General features: G+C 44.5%; 2 protein-coding genes across 3 annotated transcripts in view; one reads left to right on the forward strand and one right to left on the reverse strand.

Annotated features, from left to right (window-relative positions):
- The first annotated feature begins 3977 nt into the window (after positions 1–3977).
- Positions 3978–9112, forward strand: LENG1 (leukocyte receptor cluster member 1). Its single transcript, XM_063301230.1, has 4 exons — positions 3978–4193; positions 5883–6056; positions 6980–7239; positions 8489–9112. The coding sequence occupies exons 1-4, from the start codon at positions 4062–4064 to the stop codon at positions 8721–8723; spliced, it is 801 nt and encodes a 266-aa protein (XP_063157300.1). The 5' UTR covers positions 3978–4061; the 3' UTR covers positions 8724–9112.
- A 1598-nt stretch (positions 9113–10710) lies between these two features.
- Positions 10711–18712, reverse strand: part of CNOT3 (CCR4-NOT transcription complex subunit 3) — a 33617-nt gene continuing 25615 nt past the window's right edge. For both annotated transcript variants that reach the window (XM_063301228.1, XM_063301229.1), the window contains 5 exons: positions 17560–17659; positions 16151–16352; positions 13572–13704; positions 13264–13389; positions 10711–11978 (listed from right to left, as the gene is read on the reverse strand). In XM_063301228.1, coding sequence (XP_063157298.1) covers positions 11880–11978; positions 13264–13389; positions 13572–13704; positions 16151–16352; positions 17560–17659 — 660 coding nt within the window. In that variant the 3' untranslated portion in view covers positions 10711–11879. The remainder of the gene's footprint in view (positions 11979–13263; positions 13390–13571; positions 13705–16150; positions 16353–17559; positions 17660–18712) is intronic.

The following is an 18712-nucleotide window of genomic DNA, read 5'->3' on the forward strand; positions in this document are numbered from 1 at the left end:
AATTTGAAATAATTTTTTAAATAAATCGTGATCACCCAGGGAACCCCTAGTGTCCTAACAGCCAGGAACCACGCTGAGACAAGGAACTGGTCTCTAATGTTTTATTGCTTGTACATAACAGGAATCCTAACAAACTGAAGAAGCGTGGGAAAAACCCAGACATATAAACCCCAAAGGTTAAGGTGGTCCCAATCTGTGTCTCTTTGAATGGCTGCCCAATTCCTCAGTGCTACGCATGCGCTTAACAGTCTGGATGGGAGCCCCCTGCTCGCCATCCTTACTCATGACACCTAGTCACCTTTTGCAGAACCTGAGGGTTCCACCGAACCCTGGTTGAGAAATCCTGGTCTACACTTTGGAAACTCCTACAACAGGGAATTCTACATTAGTAGACTAGATTGGAAAAGTGGAAAAAAAAGGAAGTATTCCAGGAAGATCATTTCTGTACTGCATTGACATACACATCAGGTCTCTAGGAAAAAAGCTCCATTTGAAGGAGTCTTCTTAAATTAAGTCAAATTTAGTTTTTGTTCTGATCTTGTTCTTTATCTTGATCCCAGGCACACAAAAATCAGTTGGTCTTCACTCCAAAAATATTGGGCACCCTTGTACAGATTCTCTGATTCTTACCCACCAGTCCTGTTCCTAAATGCTTCATCCACCCACTCTTTCACAACTAAATGAAAACAGGTTTCTAGCCAAATTCTGCAAAAAAAGATATGATTAGGAAGAACCAGAATTTGTGCCATAATTTACATTTGTAATTCTCCTATTTGTATTTTTCTTCATGGCTAGGCCCTTAAAAGCAGCTTATGCATATTGCGACTGACTGACTGAATAAATAATTATATAAAAATATTATTAAGTCTTTGTATTTTGAATTAGAATGCATCATCACAACCAAATTTAAAACAATCCAAGCTTCATAAGCTGAGCCAATGCAGCTACAAGCAAGCATAAAAATAAAACATGTTATTTATAACATATCCCCTACCCTAGATCCAATTAAGAGTGTTTCACTGACACAGCTACAGAAGAAACTCATATCCAAAAGATACCTTTATGGATGCATTAATACTCCAATCTCAGGGATGAAACTCAAAACTTGGTGGTAAAACATCTGAGTACTGAGGAAATCATTCTTCAAATTTTTGCCAATTCATAAATTCAAAAGCTCCTGCTACTTGGTAGACATAAGTTTTGACTGTTTGCATTGTTATTATGAAAGAAAATCCAACAAAATATTTATATCCAAATATATGCATAGAATCAAGCTGTTCCTGGAGGTTGTTTGTTCCAATTTAATCTCTGTCATAGTTTCACTATGTGGCTTTGGACAGATTACTATTTTCAACCTTCGTATCCCCCAACAGTAATGAATGGACAATATAGGCTTCTTTACAGTACTATATAGTTTAAGGATTACTAATATAGTAAATCAAAACAGAATGTATCTAATAAGCAGTCTACATTGGTTAGATGCTGAGGGAAGAATGCTTGGCTAAATAGGCCTTTGATCAGCGTTTCTTTCTTACATTTAAACATAAACTTTAAATATTTAAACTTGACCCAAGTCATATAGCCCATTCAGCAAGTGGACAAGAGCCTATGAAGAGCATGAAGATGTGAACAGCACAGCTTTCTGGAGGCTAGAAACTGTGCAGTCTCATGGATTTCCCTTCCACCGCTCCAAGGATTGCATGTCTAGCCTATGGCACCCAGCAACCACAGATGGTATTTTTTCTTGGGCCCAGCAAGGAAAGCGGTGGGATATAGGTTGAAGCCCAGGGGGCCTCCCAGTTGTTTTCCCTTCCCCTTTCATTAAATGGAGCCATTGTGAGCCATTTTCTTCACCCTAGTCCAGGCCAAGTGATGATGACATGGACATTTTCTCAAAGGAAGGAAGGGCAGCCCCATCAGAGTGGGAGATGTCCAAGCTGACCTATTTGGTCCTGCCATGGGGAACAGGAGGCTCAGGCTTCAAGCCAGCATGTTTGCACCCCTCAAATGGGGACAGCTATGGGGCATGACTGAGCAAATGTGAGAACATCAAGGGTTAAATGCTATTCCGCCTTGAATGAGATTATGGAGAAGAATGAAGGCAAGGAGGCCCTGGAGACTCACACAACCTTTGGAATTTTCAAGATCTTGTTTTCTGGAAAGGGAGGAGAAGATGGTGGAGGGAAAGCTGTTTTCAGGATGAGAGAAATGGCATTGAGGGAACATCTTGTTCACTTTTGTCTGTTTTCATGGCACGCTAAGTGGGGGATTGGAGGCACATCTCATTCAAGAGGACAGAGAAGGAAGTCCTTAGTAGCCCTGCAGGGACTATCTCTAAACTTGAAGAGGGAAAGATCTTGGTAGACATATCTGAGATTACAGGTGGCCATCATAATCTAATTCATTAATTTGCTCTATGGTGAGCAATTCACAATATCCCACATAACTGTGGGATATACAATAGTACATAATTTAAATAACATTTCAGTGTATACTTTTAAAGTAATTTATGTTATTCTATAGCATGAGGATGATTGGCTGAAAAAACATATGTCTACTACAGTACTGCAAAAGACTACATCCAGTAATAAATTTCTTGAAATAGGGGCCATAAATAGCACATCTTTGGGTTGCAAAAATGCAGAAGACTATTAGGCAACAGCAAACAGATACAAAACATCAAATCTTTGCTCAATCTTGCGGTTGTCTGGATTTTATTTATTTTGTATGTAACAGCGATAAACAGTCTTCTGCTAGTTAACACTGGCAAAAATGGTAAAAACAGAACATAAAACCCATAAATTTAATAAAACGATACCCCTGATGGTGCAGGCCCATCATTCCTCATATGCTCTCTGGAAGAGGTGTTTTCACCAACTTCTGGGAAGGCACTAATCTAGTCTTAAGGGGATGCTAGTCTATAAAATAAGGGGTAAAACATAAAAGTAAAATTTATGAGCCTCCAAAGGGGGACCACTAACATTTTTTGCTCAGAAACATGTACTGGATGGATCAAATCTACTAGGAGAAAGTGGTACTGAAACACAATTCATGGCCTGGGGCACAGATGTAACATGGTTTACAAGAATCTGTGTTTTCCAGTAAGGGGACTGCTGCATCCTGGGTGTTCTTCCAAGGCAGCCCCCGCAGATTGCAATGCAGTAGTCCAACTGTGCAGTGAGAAGAGTTACTGATGTCAAGGCCCCCCTGCTTCACACAGCGTTGCAAGTGGCACTCCAATTTATCATGTGAGGAGAAATGCTAAAGTGTTTTTTAAAAAGCAAATGCCACACTGGGTTTCACTTAAATGCAACCACGGAGAGGAGATTTTTCAGCATTCAACAAGCATCATTCCCTAGTTGAGGTGGTCAGTCCAAACCAGTGTTTTTCAAACTTGGCCACTTTAAGATCTGTGGACAGAAGATCAAACCAGTCCATCCTCCAGGAAATAAAGCCAGACTGCTCACTTGAGGGAATGGTATTAAAGGCAAAACTGAAATACTTTGGCCACATAATGAGAAGACAGGACACCCTGGAGAAGATGCTGATGCTAGGGAGAGTGGAGGGCAAAAGGAAGAAGGGCCGACCAAGGGCAAGATGGATGGATGACATTCTAGAGGTGACGGACTCGTCCCTGGGGGAGCTGGGGGTGTTGACGACCGACAGGAAGCTCTGGTGTGGGCTGGTCCATGAAGTCACGAAGAGTCGGAAGCGACTAAATGAATAAACAACAACAAAGATCTGTGGACTTCAACTCCCAGAATTCCTCAGCCAGTACTGGGAGTTGAAGTCCACACAGCTGAAAGTGGCCAAGTTTGAAAAACACAGGTCCAAACCAATCAAATAGCCGGCAGGAATAAACGCGAGCCAATGAGAACACCGGATGAATAGGCCGCCTGAGCTCGCGCAGGCGAACGTGGGTGGTTGCAATGAAGTACTTACGGAGGCTACGGCCACGCCCCCAAACAGAGAACGGGCGGAGCTAGGTAGCACCCGGTGAAGAGACGATTCGGAAACGGAGGACATTTGTGGCGTTTTTAGCGCTGTCATAAGCAGCGGGGATGAATATTCTTCCCAAGAAGTCGTGGCACGTCCGGAACAAGGACAACGTAGCTCGCGTGCGACGGGACGAAGCGGAGGCTGAAGCTCAGCGGCAAAAGAGGGAGGCCCGAGTCCTGCTAGCTGAACAGGAGGTAAGTGGTCATGAGGGCTCATGCGCGAAAGGGGTTGTGGATTTTGGAACCATTGCGCATGCTCCTTCTTCCAAGCCGCGGCAATAAAAACGCATTCTACTGCGCATGCGGGTTCTCTGCTTGTGCTAATCCATTTTTCGCTGATGGAAGTGTTTCAATTCTGGGGGAGAGGAATGAACATCAATTTTTTTTTTTAAGGCGGGCTTGCGGTTATGTTAAAAATTCAGTATGTACGTTGAACCAGATCCATAAAAGCTAAATGCTTCCAAATGGATAGGACTATCTCCCTAGCGTGGAAGTAAGGACAAAATGATTTCCAGAGTCTTAACTCCAATTTGGTTACTGTTCAGAAAGAGTTGCTGTACCTGGATTCTATCTCCTGCATTCTGCATACAGAATGGTCCTATATCGACCTCCCTGCATGCATTAATAAACCAAATCAAACCTGAATTTTATTAGACTTGGAGAAAAACCGAACAAGGTGGCATGCAGTGAGGTTTTGACAACAATGGAATTCAGTACAGAAGCATCCTCAGTTAAAAAAAAGAATGCATTTTAATACAGTCAAATCAGAAAAAGACTTAAGCCCCAGAGCATCTCTGGGGGGTCCTTATACTATATTCTCCAAGAATGGGATTTCTTTACATTTCTGCAGGGAATTTATTCTAATGACATGGGCTGTCTGTTGAAAAGGCTGATATAGTTTTATTTATTTAACCAATTTATATAGCTGCCCATCTCAACAATGACTCTGAGCAGCAGACTGATAAAAATAAATAAATAAATATACAAAATTAAAATACACAGCAGCTCAGAAAACCAACAGTGATCCACCTAGGCAGGAGCCCCAGGCTCGAACACAGAGAATGGATGAAATCTGAGGAAAGCCTGATCTAAGAATAACCAGCCTGAAAGGCTCTAGTTTAAAACTGAGGAACTAAAATTCTTTGGCAAAATTGATTCTACTCATCTGGGATTTGACTGAAAGCAGGATTGCTGCTGCTGCTGCTGCTAAATCGATGGAGGAAAGAAGAAAACTGATAAAGTGCCATAAGACTCTTTTTGTTCTTCTAAATATTCAGAGATCCCATTGTTGCCTCCTTTACTCTGAAGCTTAAGCTGATACGGAGGGAAGCGATGAATGAGATGTAAAGCTCTGTATGTTTTATTAATGAGCCTTTTTTGGATTTCTCCCCCACCTATATCTCATCATTCTTTTAATATTTCTTCTTGGCCCTCTTGTTTTCTGACACAGTCTATATAACCAGAATTGAATAAATTTATCCTTACTACGACAGGAAGTCAATGTTCTTGCAGTAAATTAAATAGATTGATGTGAGAGATTGAAAAGTTAGAAAGGCAATTGTTGAGACATAGAGAATATAGGACGGCAATAATAAGGTAAGTGTTCAAAACCAGAGATCTCCCATTGTTTCTGTGCTTCTTGATTGTATTCGTCCTATCCAAGGACCTAAGGAGACCTGGGATAGCCTAATTTGAATGGCAGCTGCCTCATCCATATTCCCATTAAATAACAGTATTTACATGTAGATTCTGTGGCTGGGAAATCTTTCATCTTGCTTGATCTTAACTTGCAACATTCAGAGTCTTCCCAACATTTAGGACCTTGCCTTGTACAGGTATTGACCTAAGTATGGGAGTTGGACAAATATCTGCCTTTGATTCTAGGCCCGGACTGAATTCTTACGGAAGAAAGCACGCCTGTCAGCTCCAGGAGGTGTTGAGAGCAGCTCAGACCTTGTTTCTTTGGGTTCAGAAAAGCCCTCAGAACATCTTAACCTCTTTCAAGGGTTGCAAGAGAACGGCAACAAAGAATACGAGGAGGAGAAGAAGCAGGAGAAGGTAATGGTGGGAAGTGGGATTGGAGCTTGCCAAAACTTTGTTTCTCTAAACCAGGTTTTCTCAGCCAGGGTTCTGTGGAGCCCTCAGGTTCCTTGAGAGGTCCCTAGGAGTTCCCTGGGAGATCACGGTTTATTTAAAAAATTATTTCAAATTCAGGCAACTTCACATTAAAGAGGTAAGCTTCATTCTTTATTTTTAGTTTAAGGACACTGTTAACGCACATATACAGGCCTACACATGAAACAGAATAATTTTGTAACTTCTGGCCTATATTTGAGCCTGAATGTGGAGGGGTTCCCCGAGGCCTGAAAAATATTTCAAGGTTTCCTCCAAGGTCAGAAAGTTCAGAAAGGTTGCTCTAGTCTATATGCATGGGCACTGAAAGCCTTTGAGACAGGCAGGCTCCTGCTTATGTTTCCAAAAACAAAGCATGCACAGTAGCATTAATATTCAGGTAGAGGCCTTTTAAAATATATCACTTCAAATGAATCTGTCTGTTGCTAGGTAGTATCCTAGTTTAGCAGGTTTTTACATGGAATGCATTTTCCCTCTGTGATATCTAGACAACTTTAGGCTAATCTTTGTGTTCTGAATAATCAGGTGCTTGTACCTTAAAACAACTGAGTACAATGCATATCGGTTACTATTAAATAGCTATCTTATTGTTAAGGAGATACTTCCAATTTTTCAGTGAAACCTGTCAGAAGGGTGGGATTATAATCTGCTAGTGATGTTCTGCATTGGGTCTCAGGGAGTCCGTTGAAACCACTACAAGCAGTTTGCATTAGAGAGGAAGAATAGGGAAACATTCCTTTGGATAGAATTACATACCTGGAGCACCTGTGTGTGTGTGCGCGCGCACACACACACACACACACACATATATATCATGAATAATTTCCTTGAGTTTTTATTCCTCATAGGAGCGAAAGGAAAAAGCTCTGGGTATCCTCACTTACCTGGGCCAGAGTGCAGTCGAGTCTCAGACAAGTTGCCCCTGGTACCAAGAGCTGCCGGATCGTGGCAAAACCGTTGCCAAGGATGAGAAACTTAAGGGGAACCTGGACCCCCTGGCTGAGATGGGAAAATATTTGCATAAGAAGAAATGCTCTCATAAAAAGGAAGACAAGAAAGAAAAAGGAAAATGGAGGCAAAAAGAAAGCAAAGGAAACCTGGCAGCCAGGTGGGCATCCTCTTTGTTGTGCACCCTCAGGAAAATTAGGGGTTAACACACATCGAGCAACAAATGGCTGTTCAGTGACCGTGATGACATGACCTGTTTTTGCAGAGCGTCCATGAGTCAACTACTAGTTCTTTGCCAGACAGCCCCAGCTTCTGGGGAAAAGGTGGGAGAAATTGAGCTGACGCTAAACTGAAGCCCTTACTTGATGTAGGCAGAATACCAACCTTTGCAAGAAGCAAACAAGGGTTAATCTTTAGGGAGTCTGGGTGTTTTGCTGCATTGTTGGAAGAGAGAACACAGTCACCACTCTGGAAAGCAGAATACAGAGTGCTGGGTCTGCTGGTATTTAAGGATTAGATCAGATTTTGTATACAGGTAGTCCTCGTCTTACAACCACAATTGGGACCAGAATTTCCAACGTAAGTGGTTGTGGTCATAAGTCACCACATGACTGGATCTGATTTTAAGACCATTTTTTTATAGCGGCCATTAAGCCAATCACCACAGTCATTAAGCAAATCCAGCTTCCCCAGTGGGCATTTTTTGTTGGAAAATGGCAAAAAAGTTGCAAAACGCGATCTTGTGACCATGGGGTGCTGCAACTGGACATAAATGAGAGCCATTGCCAAGTGCCTGAAATGTGATCGTGTGACCGCAGGTGGGTGGTGCAACGTTTTGCGACACTTGGAGGTGCTTTACAGCCCATAAAGCACCATTCCGAGGCCGTTGTAACTTCAGATCGTCATTAAACCAACAGTTGTAAGTTGAGGACTACCTGCATGGATGTCGGACTACTCTAACTTACTGGCCTCATAAGGCAAACTGGACTGCCTCTTTTGCTTATCTTACACAAAGCCAGCTATGCATAGCTGCTGTAGAGTCACAGGGCATGTGCTGAAGGCACACAACAACATCAGTCATGCTAGAGCCAAGCTGATGAAAAGAACAGTTGCTCTGATGGTTCAGTTATAGAATGCATTACATAGTAGTTCTGATTCTGTGTGTGCCAATATTACCTGCTAGTATATACGGTATATTTCACTGGGCCCTTTGGAATACAAAACCAGATCCTTCCTACTGAACTGTAGTTCCTCCTGGAGAGCACAAAGGCCCTGATCGTTGAGGAGACAGAATTTAGGCAGACTGATCTTTGCCTCCCTTCAGGTAGAAAGGCAAGGATTGATGAACCTTCCTGGGTCCCGTGTCTTTTTTCACTTTCTTTCCTCTGGCTTTCCCATTTCCTTTACAGGCCTCCATCTCCTTCGACATCATGGTCTCTGGAACAGCTGCGCCAGGAAAGGTTGCACCGTGAACAGGCAGAACGAGCTCGCACAGAATCTCTTCTTGCCCAGAGATCTGGAAAGGGTCCGCTCAGGGAGGAAGAGGAGGAAATGGATGAAAGGAAACGTGGCTACAACTCACAGTTCAACCCCCAGCTGGCAAGAAAGAGAGCCGTGAAAGACAGTAGAATCGAGTGGGTGTAGCGAAAGCGTGAAATCTGGTAATCAGACCCAGTTTCTCCAGCGGTTACCAAGCAAAATATTCTTGTTCAGTGCAAAATGCCTTATGGAATTCCTGGCCATAAACCTGCAGTATCAGGCTGGAAAACTTGTCACGTGGCTTCTAGCACGTCTACTCAGTTATAACCATCATTCCTTGGAACACATCTTTGAGCAGGGAAATCAGCCAAGCAATCAGTAAATCTATTTTTGCTGTTTGCCTTAGATTGCCAACAGGAGAGAGAAAAATCGCACAAAGTTGGGTTGGTAAAAGGTACAAGTTCCTGCCTGTTAACCTGCTTCAGTAACTTACCTGCCTTATTCTTTATAGCCTTCCTGAAGGAAAATAAAACTTGCAGTATCTATAGGGCACCGTACAGACGATTCTGAACTTCATTTCCATGGACCTGTCAGTAGCAGCAGCAGCAGATCATTCTCATGAAGTATGGAGAGGACGGAGGCAGCGCCATGTACATCCAACCCCAAATGTCAATTTACTGCCCCAAGGGATGGACCAAGGTAGTAGTGTTCATGAAAGGTATTTTTGGTATAAACCTGGGATACGCCTGAGGAGTTCCTCAAGAATGAATGTTGGGGTGGAAGATCTTGGGAGGCCGGGAGGGGTCATTCTTCCATTTCTTGTACATGGTCCAGTTAGTTTTACCTGACAAAATTAGTATTGCTAGCTTCCCTGCTGTTATAACTCAGTGCTCCATCTTTGTATGTGATGATCTACCACTAGAGAAATGAGCATGAGTAAGATTTTGGCCCTCTGCAAAGATCTCTCTTTGTAATAAGAGCGTTCGGAGACAATAGTTGCAATGTTGTATTATCTAGACCAGTGTTTCTCAACTTCGGCAACTTGAAGATGTGTGGACTTCAACTCCCAGAATCCTGGGAGCTGAAGTCCACACATCTTCAAGCTGCCAAGGTTGAGAAACTCTGATTTAGATCATGTAAGTCTACAGTACTTTTTGTTAATGCAGGCCCAGTGGTGTAGGAAAGGATTTTTCTTAATCCGTTCAATTGTGTCCGATTCTCGGAGACTGCCTGGACAAGTCCCTGCAGTTTTCTTGGCAAGGTTTGCAGAAGTGGTTTGCCACTGCCTCCTTCCTAGGGCTGAGAGAGAGCCCAAGGTCACCCAGCTGGCTTCATGCCTAAGGAAGGACTAGAACTCTGTCTCCTGGTTTCTAGCCTGATGCCTTAACCACTACACCAAACTGGCTCTCGTAGGAAAGGATATAGTGTGCTAATTAGCCAAGTTATGTAAAAAACAGGATTGTGTAGATTGCTCATCTTTTAGGACTTGATAGTGCAAAGGCCACACCTTGCAAGGACACCTCCCAAACAACTGTCGTGTGGTTTTGCTTGGTTTATTCTATTGTGAGAAATTACGACTGGTTTGTAAGTCGTGACTTAAAGCTTAGCAGTGTAAACAGTCATGGTTTGTTGTTTGTGGTCAGGTTACTGCAGGATTCTTCCAGATGATTGTGAAATAAGTGGGACCAAGTAGCTTCAGATGTTGCTGGGAATCTGGCTGCTTCTGCATTATCCAAATAAACATTATTTTTAATATATTCTCATTCTGATGATGTCCTGGTCAGCCATAAGCTATATTATTTTGGAGTATGGGAAACTGTCAGAAACTAGCAACTTGCTTTGCTCCAGCCAGGCCTTTGAAAATAAAAGGAAATCTACTTCTAGCCATATTTGTAAAAATAAAGTTTCTTGCTTTAGGCTTCTAGTCTTGATACTGCCACTGCATGCATACATCTTGTACATGAATGTGGCTTTCAGCCTTTAAGCGGGCTCAAAAGGAGGAATACGTTCCAAGTAGCCTTCAGACATGGCTTGAATATATTATGCATCATTCTGACTCACAGCTCTTACTCCAAAAGGTTATGGACTCCTTTGTCCCACCCCCAGGTTTGGTGGCTTTGTTTCCCTTTCCTCTACAACAGAAGAAGAACACTCATATAAAACTATTTATTCATAAATATTTTCCAAAATGAAAATAGGCTTACGAAAAAATATCTTAACAGCGGCATGGGCAGGATGCTCCAGTTCAGGGGGCTGGTTGAGAAGAGAGATCAATCCCACCTCCCCCCCACCAGAAGTTTCCCCAAATCTCTCCCTTTCCAATTAGGAATAAACTGCAAGTCATATGGGGGGGGTCTTCCTGTGGGAGGAGCAGCAGATTAGATACAAGCTCAAATATCAAATTTCTGGTGGCAATATTTTGGAAGGTAGGAAAGGAGAAGCAGCACTGGGGGTGGAGGAGAAGGTAGAATCCCTAAAGTCATTGTTCCAGTCAGGAAAGGGACTCTTCCATACGAGGACCAAGGGTATGACTGTTGATGGCCTTTACATGTCTCCTTAGAACTTGCAAAAAAGCAAGTCAAAATTATGGCAGCCAAGACTGATAGGGGCCAACCCACCAGAATTTCTGTTGTCACAGGGAGCCTCTGTATCCAAAGGTTAATGCCAAGTTTGTAATCCTATCATTTGCCAATTTGCCATTTCCAGCAGTGGCAAGCAGACAAGGGATCGGACAAAGGTCACCATAAGGTTTATGGGACCCGATATTGCCAGGGTCACACTTAGGCGTCTGACGAGAGCCAAATGGGATGAAGGCTGTACCAAGAAGTTTGGGAAGGGATGGCAAAGGGCAGTGGGGCGTCCGTGTTTGCTGCCATAAGTACGGGGACGAAATGCTCTTATTTGGAACACACACACACACACCAAAAAAAAAAAAAATTATGGAGATGGGGGAAGTCACTCTTTTGGTGGGATTCTCAAATTCTTTTTTTTTCTTTTAATCTCCATTCTTGCACCCAAACCTGGTGTGCATAAAGGGCCTTTCCCCATTTCTGACCTCTTCACAGGCAGAAGACAGCAAGGAAGAGGCAGAGGAGAACCCTGCCGCTGCCGCTGCCCCTCCTCCTCCGTCCTGCGGTCATTTTTAAAACTTGCATGCATTTTTTTTTAAACGTGCGGCTTGCCCCTCCCACCCCAGTTGTGACACGGGGGAAGATGAAGAGAGGTGAGGGGTCGGTGGGTCTTCCTTTGCCGCTGCCCCCAGCACACCACCGTAGCTGTCTCTGGAAGGAAAACTTGGCACCCCCTGCTGGCCCCGTGGCATCACTGCAGGTCCCGGTCTTCCAGGTAGCGGTATTCAAAAGTGAACCCCTCCTTTTTACGCTGGCCCCATTTCTCGTAGTCAAAGTAGATGTAAGTGCCCTGGGCAGAAACAGGAAAAGGCAACAGGATTAGTTACCTCTTGCTCGAATGAACACGTCGGCTTGCGCTCACATCAGCGTGCTTTCTAACGTTGGGAAGCAAGGAAGCCTGGACTTGGGGGCCTAGCTGATACCTGCCCTTCAACATGAAAGTGGGACTCCTGTGGCTTTAAGTGGCCCCGGGTCCTTCTCTTGTGCGAAGACCCCACAGACCACTTGAAGTCTACAGCCCTGGCAATTTATGTGGAAGAGGTTCCTTAATGCCTTCCATCGTGTGAGGGAAAGGGAGCGAAGCATTGGTACATCAGACACGCAAAGTATAGTGGAATCAGTGGTATCCCGTTTCTGTTTTGGGTGATGGGGAAGTGGCATGGTCATTTTTTCGGTGACAGATGGCATCAGCCTCAGAAGAACCTCCATCTTGTCTTTTTTAAGGCACGGGAATGTGAAACAGAGCTACCGTATGAGTAATTTACTGCATTTTCCAGCATTCACCCACACAGGTGACCTCAGCAGGGAGAAAAGCGTGACCACCTTATTCATAAATGTATACATGGAGTCACAGTGGAACATGCACAGCCCAGGCTTGCTATATTATTCAAAAGCAACTTCTAATTCTTATGGACATTCAGTTAATTAACTGAAAATGTATCTGCAGAAGACACCAGAGTTTTCCAAACAGGACCCTGATTTGGGCAAATCTTCCTCTAACTCTCACAACGCCCAGCCATGTTTCTCATTCTGCCCATAAGAGGTACGGGAAGCATTTCATTTTTAACCTGGTTCAGTACACAACTATTGTTTCAAGTGCAGAAAAGGTGACTCTGATCTTCAACAGTGCCTTGAGCTCTATAGGGATGTTTGGAATAGTTACGTCCTACCCCTGCTATGCCAATACCCAGGAAGAATGGGCAATTATTGTTTGAACCTCCTCCTATTTCAGATAAAAACAAAGACCCCCATTACCTGCATGGTAGCTAAATCCTGCACGGCTGCAGTGAATACAAGGCAACAGCTGATGCAAGTCTGAACACTGCGGTTTCTCCTTTTTAACTGTTTTCGTGTAATTTACTGATCGCTGATCAGAAGAAAATTGGCTGTGTCCTTTCAAAGTCCTCAAAACAGTCTGTTTCACACACAAGGTGCCATGTCATGTGAAGCCCTGGGCTCAAAATGGACATGTGCACGCACTGCTGCACTCTTCCTACGATGCATGGACCACCAGCCCTTCCAAATATAGGTGAAGCTACGTCAACGTGCCACTCTTCAGTTACCTTCACCCTCACCTGCTCAAACTCATCAGTGATGGTCTTAGGTTCTTCGTGCCGCTGAAACCACATCATGTACTTCGTATGGAAGCGCCACGATTGCTTCTTCAGTGCCTTTGCTGCCAGGTATTGTGCCTTCGTACCCTTTGGAGGGAAAGAGGAAAAGCAGATCAGGGCTGTGGGTTTGCAGTCAAGGGCAGAGTTGAGTTGAGTTTATTGCATGAGCAAGGGAGTCCTTGTGGATGACCCAGCGTGGACAACGGAGGAGAGGCACGACGATTCCTCTTAAACTATCAAAGGGGAGGGAGGCAGGGGCTGCTGGTTACCTCCAGATAGTAGAAGATGAAGAAGAGAGTCTCTGTGGAGAGGCGCTGGTAGAATTCCACAGTATCGGAGTGTGGAGGAGGCATCTGGTGGTGGTACGGAGGAGTTGGACAGGGATTCCGAGGCAGGTATTGCCTGTGGGATGGGGATGAGAAGGGAGAAGAAGAGTAGGAGAGAGAGAGATAAGCCTACAAGAAGATCTGGGAATTCACAAGATACCCTGAATTCTCCCCTGCATATAGACAGACTCCTAAGAGCAGGGAATGACGATATTTGGCCTCAGTCCTTCCTCAACTTTTGGTCATCAGAACTCTAGCTAATGCGGTGGCCAGGCTCCATTCCCACCCTCTTCCCACGATGGCCTGAATTCTCTCACTCATTCTCATTGCAGCAGGAATGAGTCTTCCCAAACAGGCCAGACCACCTGGGGTTTAGGAAGTGGCCAAAGGAAGGAAGGAGAATGCTTTGTGTTGATGATGAGAAGCGTGGCAAGTTGAAGGAGTTTTCAAACTCTGGGTCGTGACACTTGGGGACACCCACTTTTGTGGGACTTGAGCAAGCAAAGCAAGATTGCTGCCAGAACTTGCTCCTTCTGTGTCTGGACAAGCATTTGTCAATGCTTGACAACTCTCACAGCAGGGGTGTGGCCTTACAGAATCCAGCTGTATTCAATCTACTTGTTTACCCCAATGTCCAACTGCCAGCACATGTTTCCTTGCCTCTAGCGCAGTTTCTCAACCTTGGCAACTTTAAGACGTGTGGACTTCAACTCCCAGAATTCCCCAGCCAGCCAAGGTTGAGAAACACTGCTCTAGCATGTTATTTGTAACCTCTCTCTCCACCAACCACAGATATAAGGCTAGAACAAGGCTTCTGTAGCTATGTTCACAGCCTTCTAGTGGCAGCCGGATACTATAGGCATTGCTCTATGTCAGCTTGTCTACCTGAATGCTCTCTATATGCTCCTGAGGATTTCTTGACTGTATGAATAAGAATGGCAACTGGATCAATCTCAGAAGCACAAATAAAGTCAGGGCAGGGAGGGCCAGAGCGTTGCCAAAAGTCGCAGACTCAAGGACTGAACGCTTGAGCAAGGACATAATGGAAAGGCCAACCCTGATGGCTCACCCCAAACTGGATCACTATAAGGGTGCGCTGTGGGCTTTCCTTTCCACTGGCTGGTCCAGGCAGAACCGGAACGAGTTCTGACAGAGCTCCAGCTCCAGATTTGCAAGCTTGTGGCATGCACATCCAAAGCAGAGTTGCTGCCAAAATTAGCTCCTGTGCTACCCGGTCAAGCCGTTAGCGAAGTCAGGATTTTTTACAGACACTGCTATAAAAAGGGCAAACAGCAGCAGGAAACAAAAAGCAAGAGCCATCGTCTCAAAAACAAATATTTCAGGAATTATGTGAAATTAGCTAGCTCATCCTTCTGATTAAAAAGGCGGCTTTGAATGTGACAGTTTATTTCCAAACAAAAGGTTTTATTTCATAAAGTTTTGAGGTCCTAGCATTGTTTTACTTGATATTCGGATTCAATTTTAGTTATTTATTTCTTGCTTCCCCCTATAATATCATTAGTTTTATTCAGGGGATCCCACAAATGCATTTATTATTTTAGAGGGCCATGGCACTGCAAAGTGTAAGAACCCCCGTCTTGGATGCATGCTTGCTAATGCTCTGTCCTGTTGCTGCATCTCCCCTTGCCATGAAACTACTGACACTAGGTTTCCCAACATCCTCTGGGCCAGGGTTTCTCAACCAGGGTTCCACAAGAGGTCCCTAGGGGTTCCCTGGGAGATCACGATTTATTTAAAAATGTATTTCAAATTTGGGCAACTTCACATTAAAGAGGTACATTTAATTATTTTCAGTTTAAGAACACTGTTAGTGCATACATACAGGCCTACCCATGGAACGAATATAATAATTGTGTAACTTCTGGCCTATATTTGAGCCTGAATGTGCAGGGGTTCCCCGAAGGCTGAAAAGTATTTCAAAGGTTCCTCCAGGGTCAAAAAGTTGAGAAAGGCTGCTCTGGGCTATTCTGAGAGCACATGATCAAGACAACAGACACAATACAGTGGGAACATGAAACTGTACTTTGTCCAGTGGCCACATTCTACTTTTAAGCTGTGCTGAAGCCAGGATCCAACACATCAGTAGGTCAAAATGCATATTTCATTTAGGCTAGTTTTAAATTAAATTCACTGTTACACTTCATGTGATTGCTCCCAATGTGTTTAAGGACTTCCTTTCGTCCCATCAAACCAGCCATTTTTGGAAGGGCTCTGGCAGCCATTCCCAAGATTCCTCTTCAGGCTTGTGGTTCTGCACTCCTGGATTAACAGCCTTTAACCTGCTTGTTAAATTTGATAAGGGAGACTTGACTCTATGCTCAAGAAACACCAAGAGAAGATGCCGAACCAATTGGAAAACATCAATATAAATTTCAGAGAACTCCGAAGTCTAGTCCTGCCACTCTGTCCACTAGCTTCCCCCTTTTCTCAGAGGATACTATATTCTTATTGTTTCTCCAATTCCCTCATGTCCCTGGACTTTTTCCCACAATCCCCCTTACCGGATTCTTTCTGAATCAGAAGGGTGAGGCATGTGGTGCCAGGCGGCCTCTTCCATGGCCTGTTGGTACAGCTGCTCCTTAATGAGAGGCACGGGCCCCAGAGGGCACACCCCAAGAGAAAGGGGGATGTTCACCTCCGATAGCTGGATGGGGGGCTGGTTGGAGGCTGGCTGAGATGTTGTGCTAGTAATTAAGATATCAGCTGGAGCAAACAAAGAGGGAAGAACCATTCAGAAAACCCAGGACTGAAGTTACCTTTACAATTCCTCCTCCTCTCCAAGATCAGTGTTTTTCAAACTTGGCAACTTTAAGATGGGTGGACTACAACTCCCAGAATTCCCCAGCCTGCCATGCTGGCTGGGAAGTTCTAGGAGTTGAAGTCCACCCATCTTAAAGTTGCCAAGTTTGAAAAACACTGTCCTAGATCCAACCAGAAGGAGTTACCTGGCAGTCATCTCTTAAGAGCGACAATTGGTTAAAGCATAAACCAGCCTTCTTCAGACAGAAACCTGTAATTCTCAGTGTCTGTGCTGGGAATGATTTAAGGAAATCGCAAGCCAACCCATTTGGAGCACACCAAGGTGGAGAAGGCTGACGTGGAGGGACCAACAGCCTCCCTTTTTCTGAAGATTTCCATTTTTCCCCCTCCAAATCCCCTTCTCTTTAATTTCCCTGATCCAGTAACAAGACTTTTATGTTGCTGTGCACAAAAAATCAGACATGCTCCTCTTTTTTTTTTCTTAGAACCCAATGGAAAAAAACAAAAGAGCAGTGGGCAAGTCACGGGCCAACCTCTGGCCCAAAAAGTGTTATTATTTTGATTGATATCCTGCTTGCCTTCCAAACCAAATGGCTGCTGGTTCCTGAACTGCCAACACAATGGATGGCCGGAAGAAGAAACATCTGGGACTTCAGGAACAGGGAAGGAGAGTTTGTGTCTGAGGCTTTATTGGGGCAGGTGTGTGTGTGTAAGGGGTTAAATTTTGGTCACCAGGGTTATATTTAACTTTGTTGCGGGTAGATGGATCCAACTGCAGTGAATGGGGCTTCATCCTACATGCAGGCAGGCCTGGGATTTTCCAAGGAGAGGGGGATGTAATTTGGCAGTTTTTAGCTGCATTTACTTCAGGATTTAAATTACAGTTTTGTATGCTTTCGGCTTCAATGTACTGGGAAATGAAGTCCCTGGAGTTCAGAAGTATGAGATGAGAGAGCTACACGCACACACGCGCGCGCTTAGACTGTACAGCTTCCATCCATCACGGCCCTCCAGGAACGCTGGTTTCTGATCTAGAATCCAGCTTACGACACCCAGGCCAGCAGGGGTCCTGAACCGTGGACGTTCCCCACTGGCTTGGCCCTGCTCCTGAGCCACAGCCTGAGGGGGAGACAGCCCTCTTCTCACTTACCCCTTTCAGCCAGGTGAAGAGATGGCACAGGGTCTTCTATGCTAGAGCCGATTGCTGCCCTCTCAGCCATGGACTTCAGCGTACTTAGAGGCTCGGGCGCCTACAGAGCAAATGAGACACCCGTAGGAAAGGAGGCAAGGGAGAAAGAGGTACAGATACGTGTTTAAGAACTCTGCTAAAAAAAAAAAAAAGGGAATAAGCAGACCTTGTGGATCTCAGGCAGTCGCGGTTTCTCTGGTTAGCGTACCTTACAGAGCTGCTGAAAGGCTAACGCGGAACAAACGTACCTCCGTGTACTAGCCCCAGCGGCTCTTTTCCATGCCAAATCACAGCAAAGGCCTAGGCAATGTCTGCAAGAGCAAACCTGAAACTTTCTGAGAAGTTCTCAGGCAGGCAATCAGAGTGGAAGCCCCCTTGTGTTCCCCAGTAATTAATACCCACAGATAGACTGCCCCTGGTTCTGGAGGACACGCACTTTGGTATTGTGGCCAGCAGCCACTGGCACATTTACCTCCTCCTGTACATTTGTCTAAGCTCTCTTAAAGCACTGCTACGTTTTGTGGCAGTCAATTCCACTATGCACGGATTGTTTTTTCAGATTCCTTCTGTCCTGTGTCTCTTAGCGCTCAGCTTCACTGGAAGGACATACTGTAGGTTTCAGTATAATGGGAACGTGATAAAAAGATTTTTCTCTATCTATTTTTCCCATGCCTTGTTGAATTTTATATGTTCTTACTGTGTCCTCCCCTTACTTGCCTTTTGCCTCTCTACAGTTTAAAAACAACAACATGCTATTACATTTCTCCTTGGAAAAGCTGTTCCACCCCCTCTGTTATTTTGGTCATTTCCCTTTTCTAGGATTGTGATACAGGTACTCGACTTACGACCGTTTAGTGACCATTTGAAATGACAAGGCGCTGGAAAAAGTGATTTGTGACTGGTCCTCACATTTATGACCACTGCAGCACCACTGCCCCCCCCCACAGTCACGTGATCGCTATTTGTGACCTTCCCAGCCAGCTTCTGATAAGCAAAGTCAATGGGGAAGGCAGCAGGGAAGATCGCATCACGGTCACGTGATGCCTCGCTTAATGACCTTGATTAGCTTAACAACCATGGCAAAAAAGGTGGTAAAATCAGGTGCAGTCACGTG

The sequence above is a fragment of the Candoia aspera genome, chromosome 4 (assembly GCF_035149785.1).
Source record: "Candoia aspera isolate rCanAsp1 chromosome 4, rCanAsp1.hap2, whole genome shotgun sequence".
Taxonomy (NCBI): Eukaryota; Metazoa; Chordata; class Lepidosauria; order Squamata; family Boidae; genus Candoia; species Candoia aspera.

What these genes read in the sequence shown, in the direction of transcription:
- LENG1 (XM_063301230.1), top strand. Translation starts at nt 4,062, where the DNA reads ATGAATATTCTTCCCAAGAAGTCGTGGCACGTCCGGAACAAGGACAAC. An exon ending in TCCTGCTAGCTGAACAGGAG is followed by an intron (nt 4,194 to 5,882) that starts GTAAGTGGTCAT and finishes CTTTGATTCTAG; the next exon opens with GCCCGGACTGAATTCTTACG. An exon ending in AAAGGAAACCTGGCAGCCAG is followed by an intron (nt 7,240 to 8,488) that starts GTGGGCATCCTC and finishes TTTCCTTTACAG; the next exon opens with GCCTCCATCTCCTTCGACAT.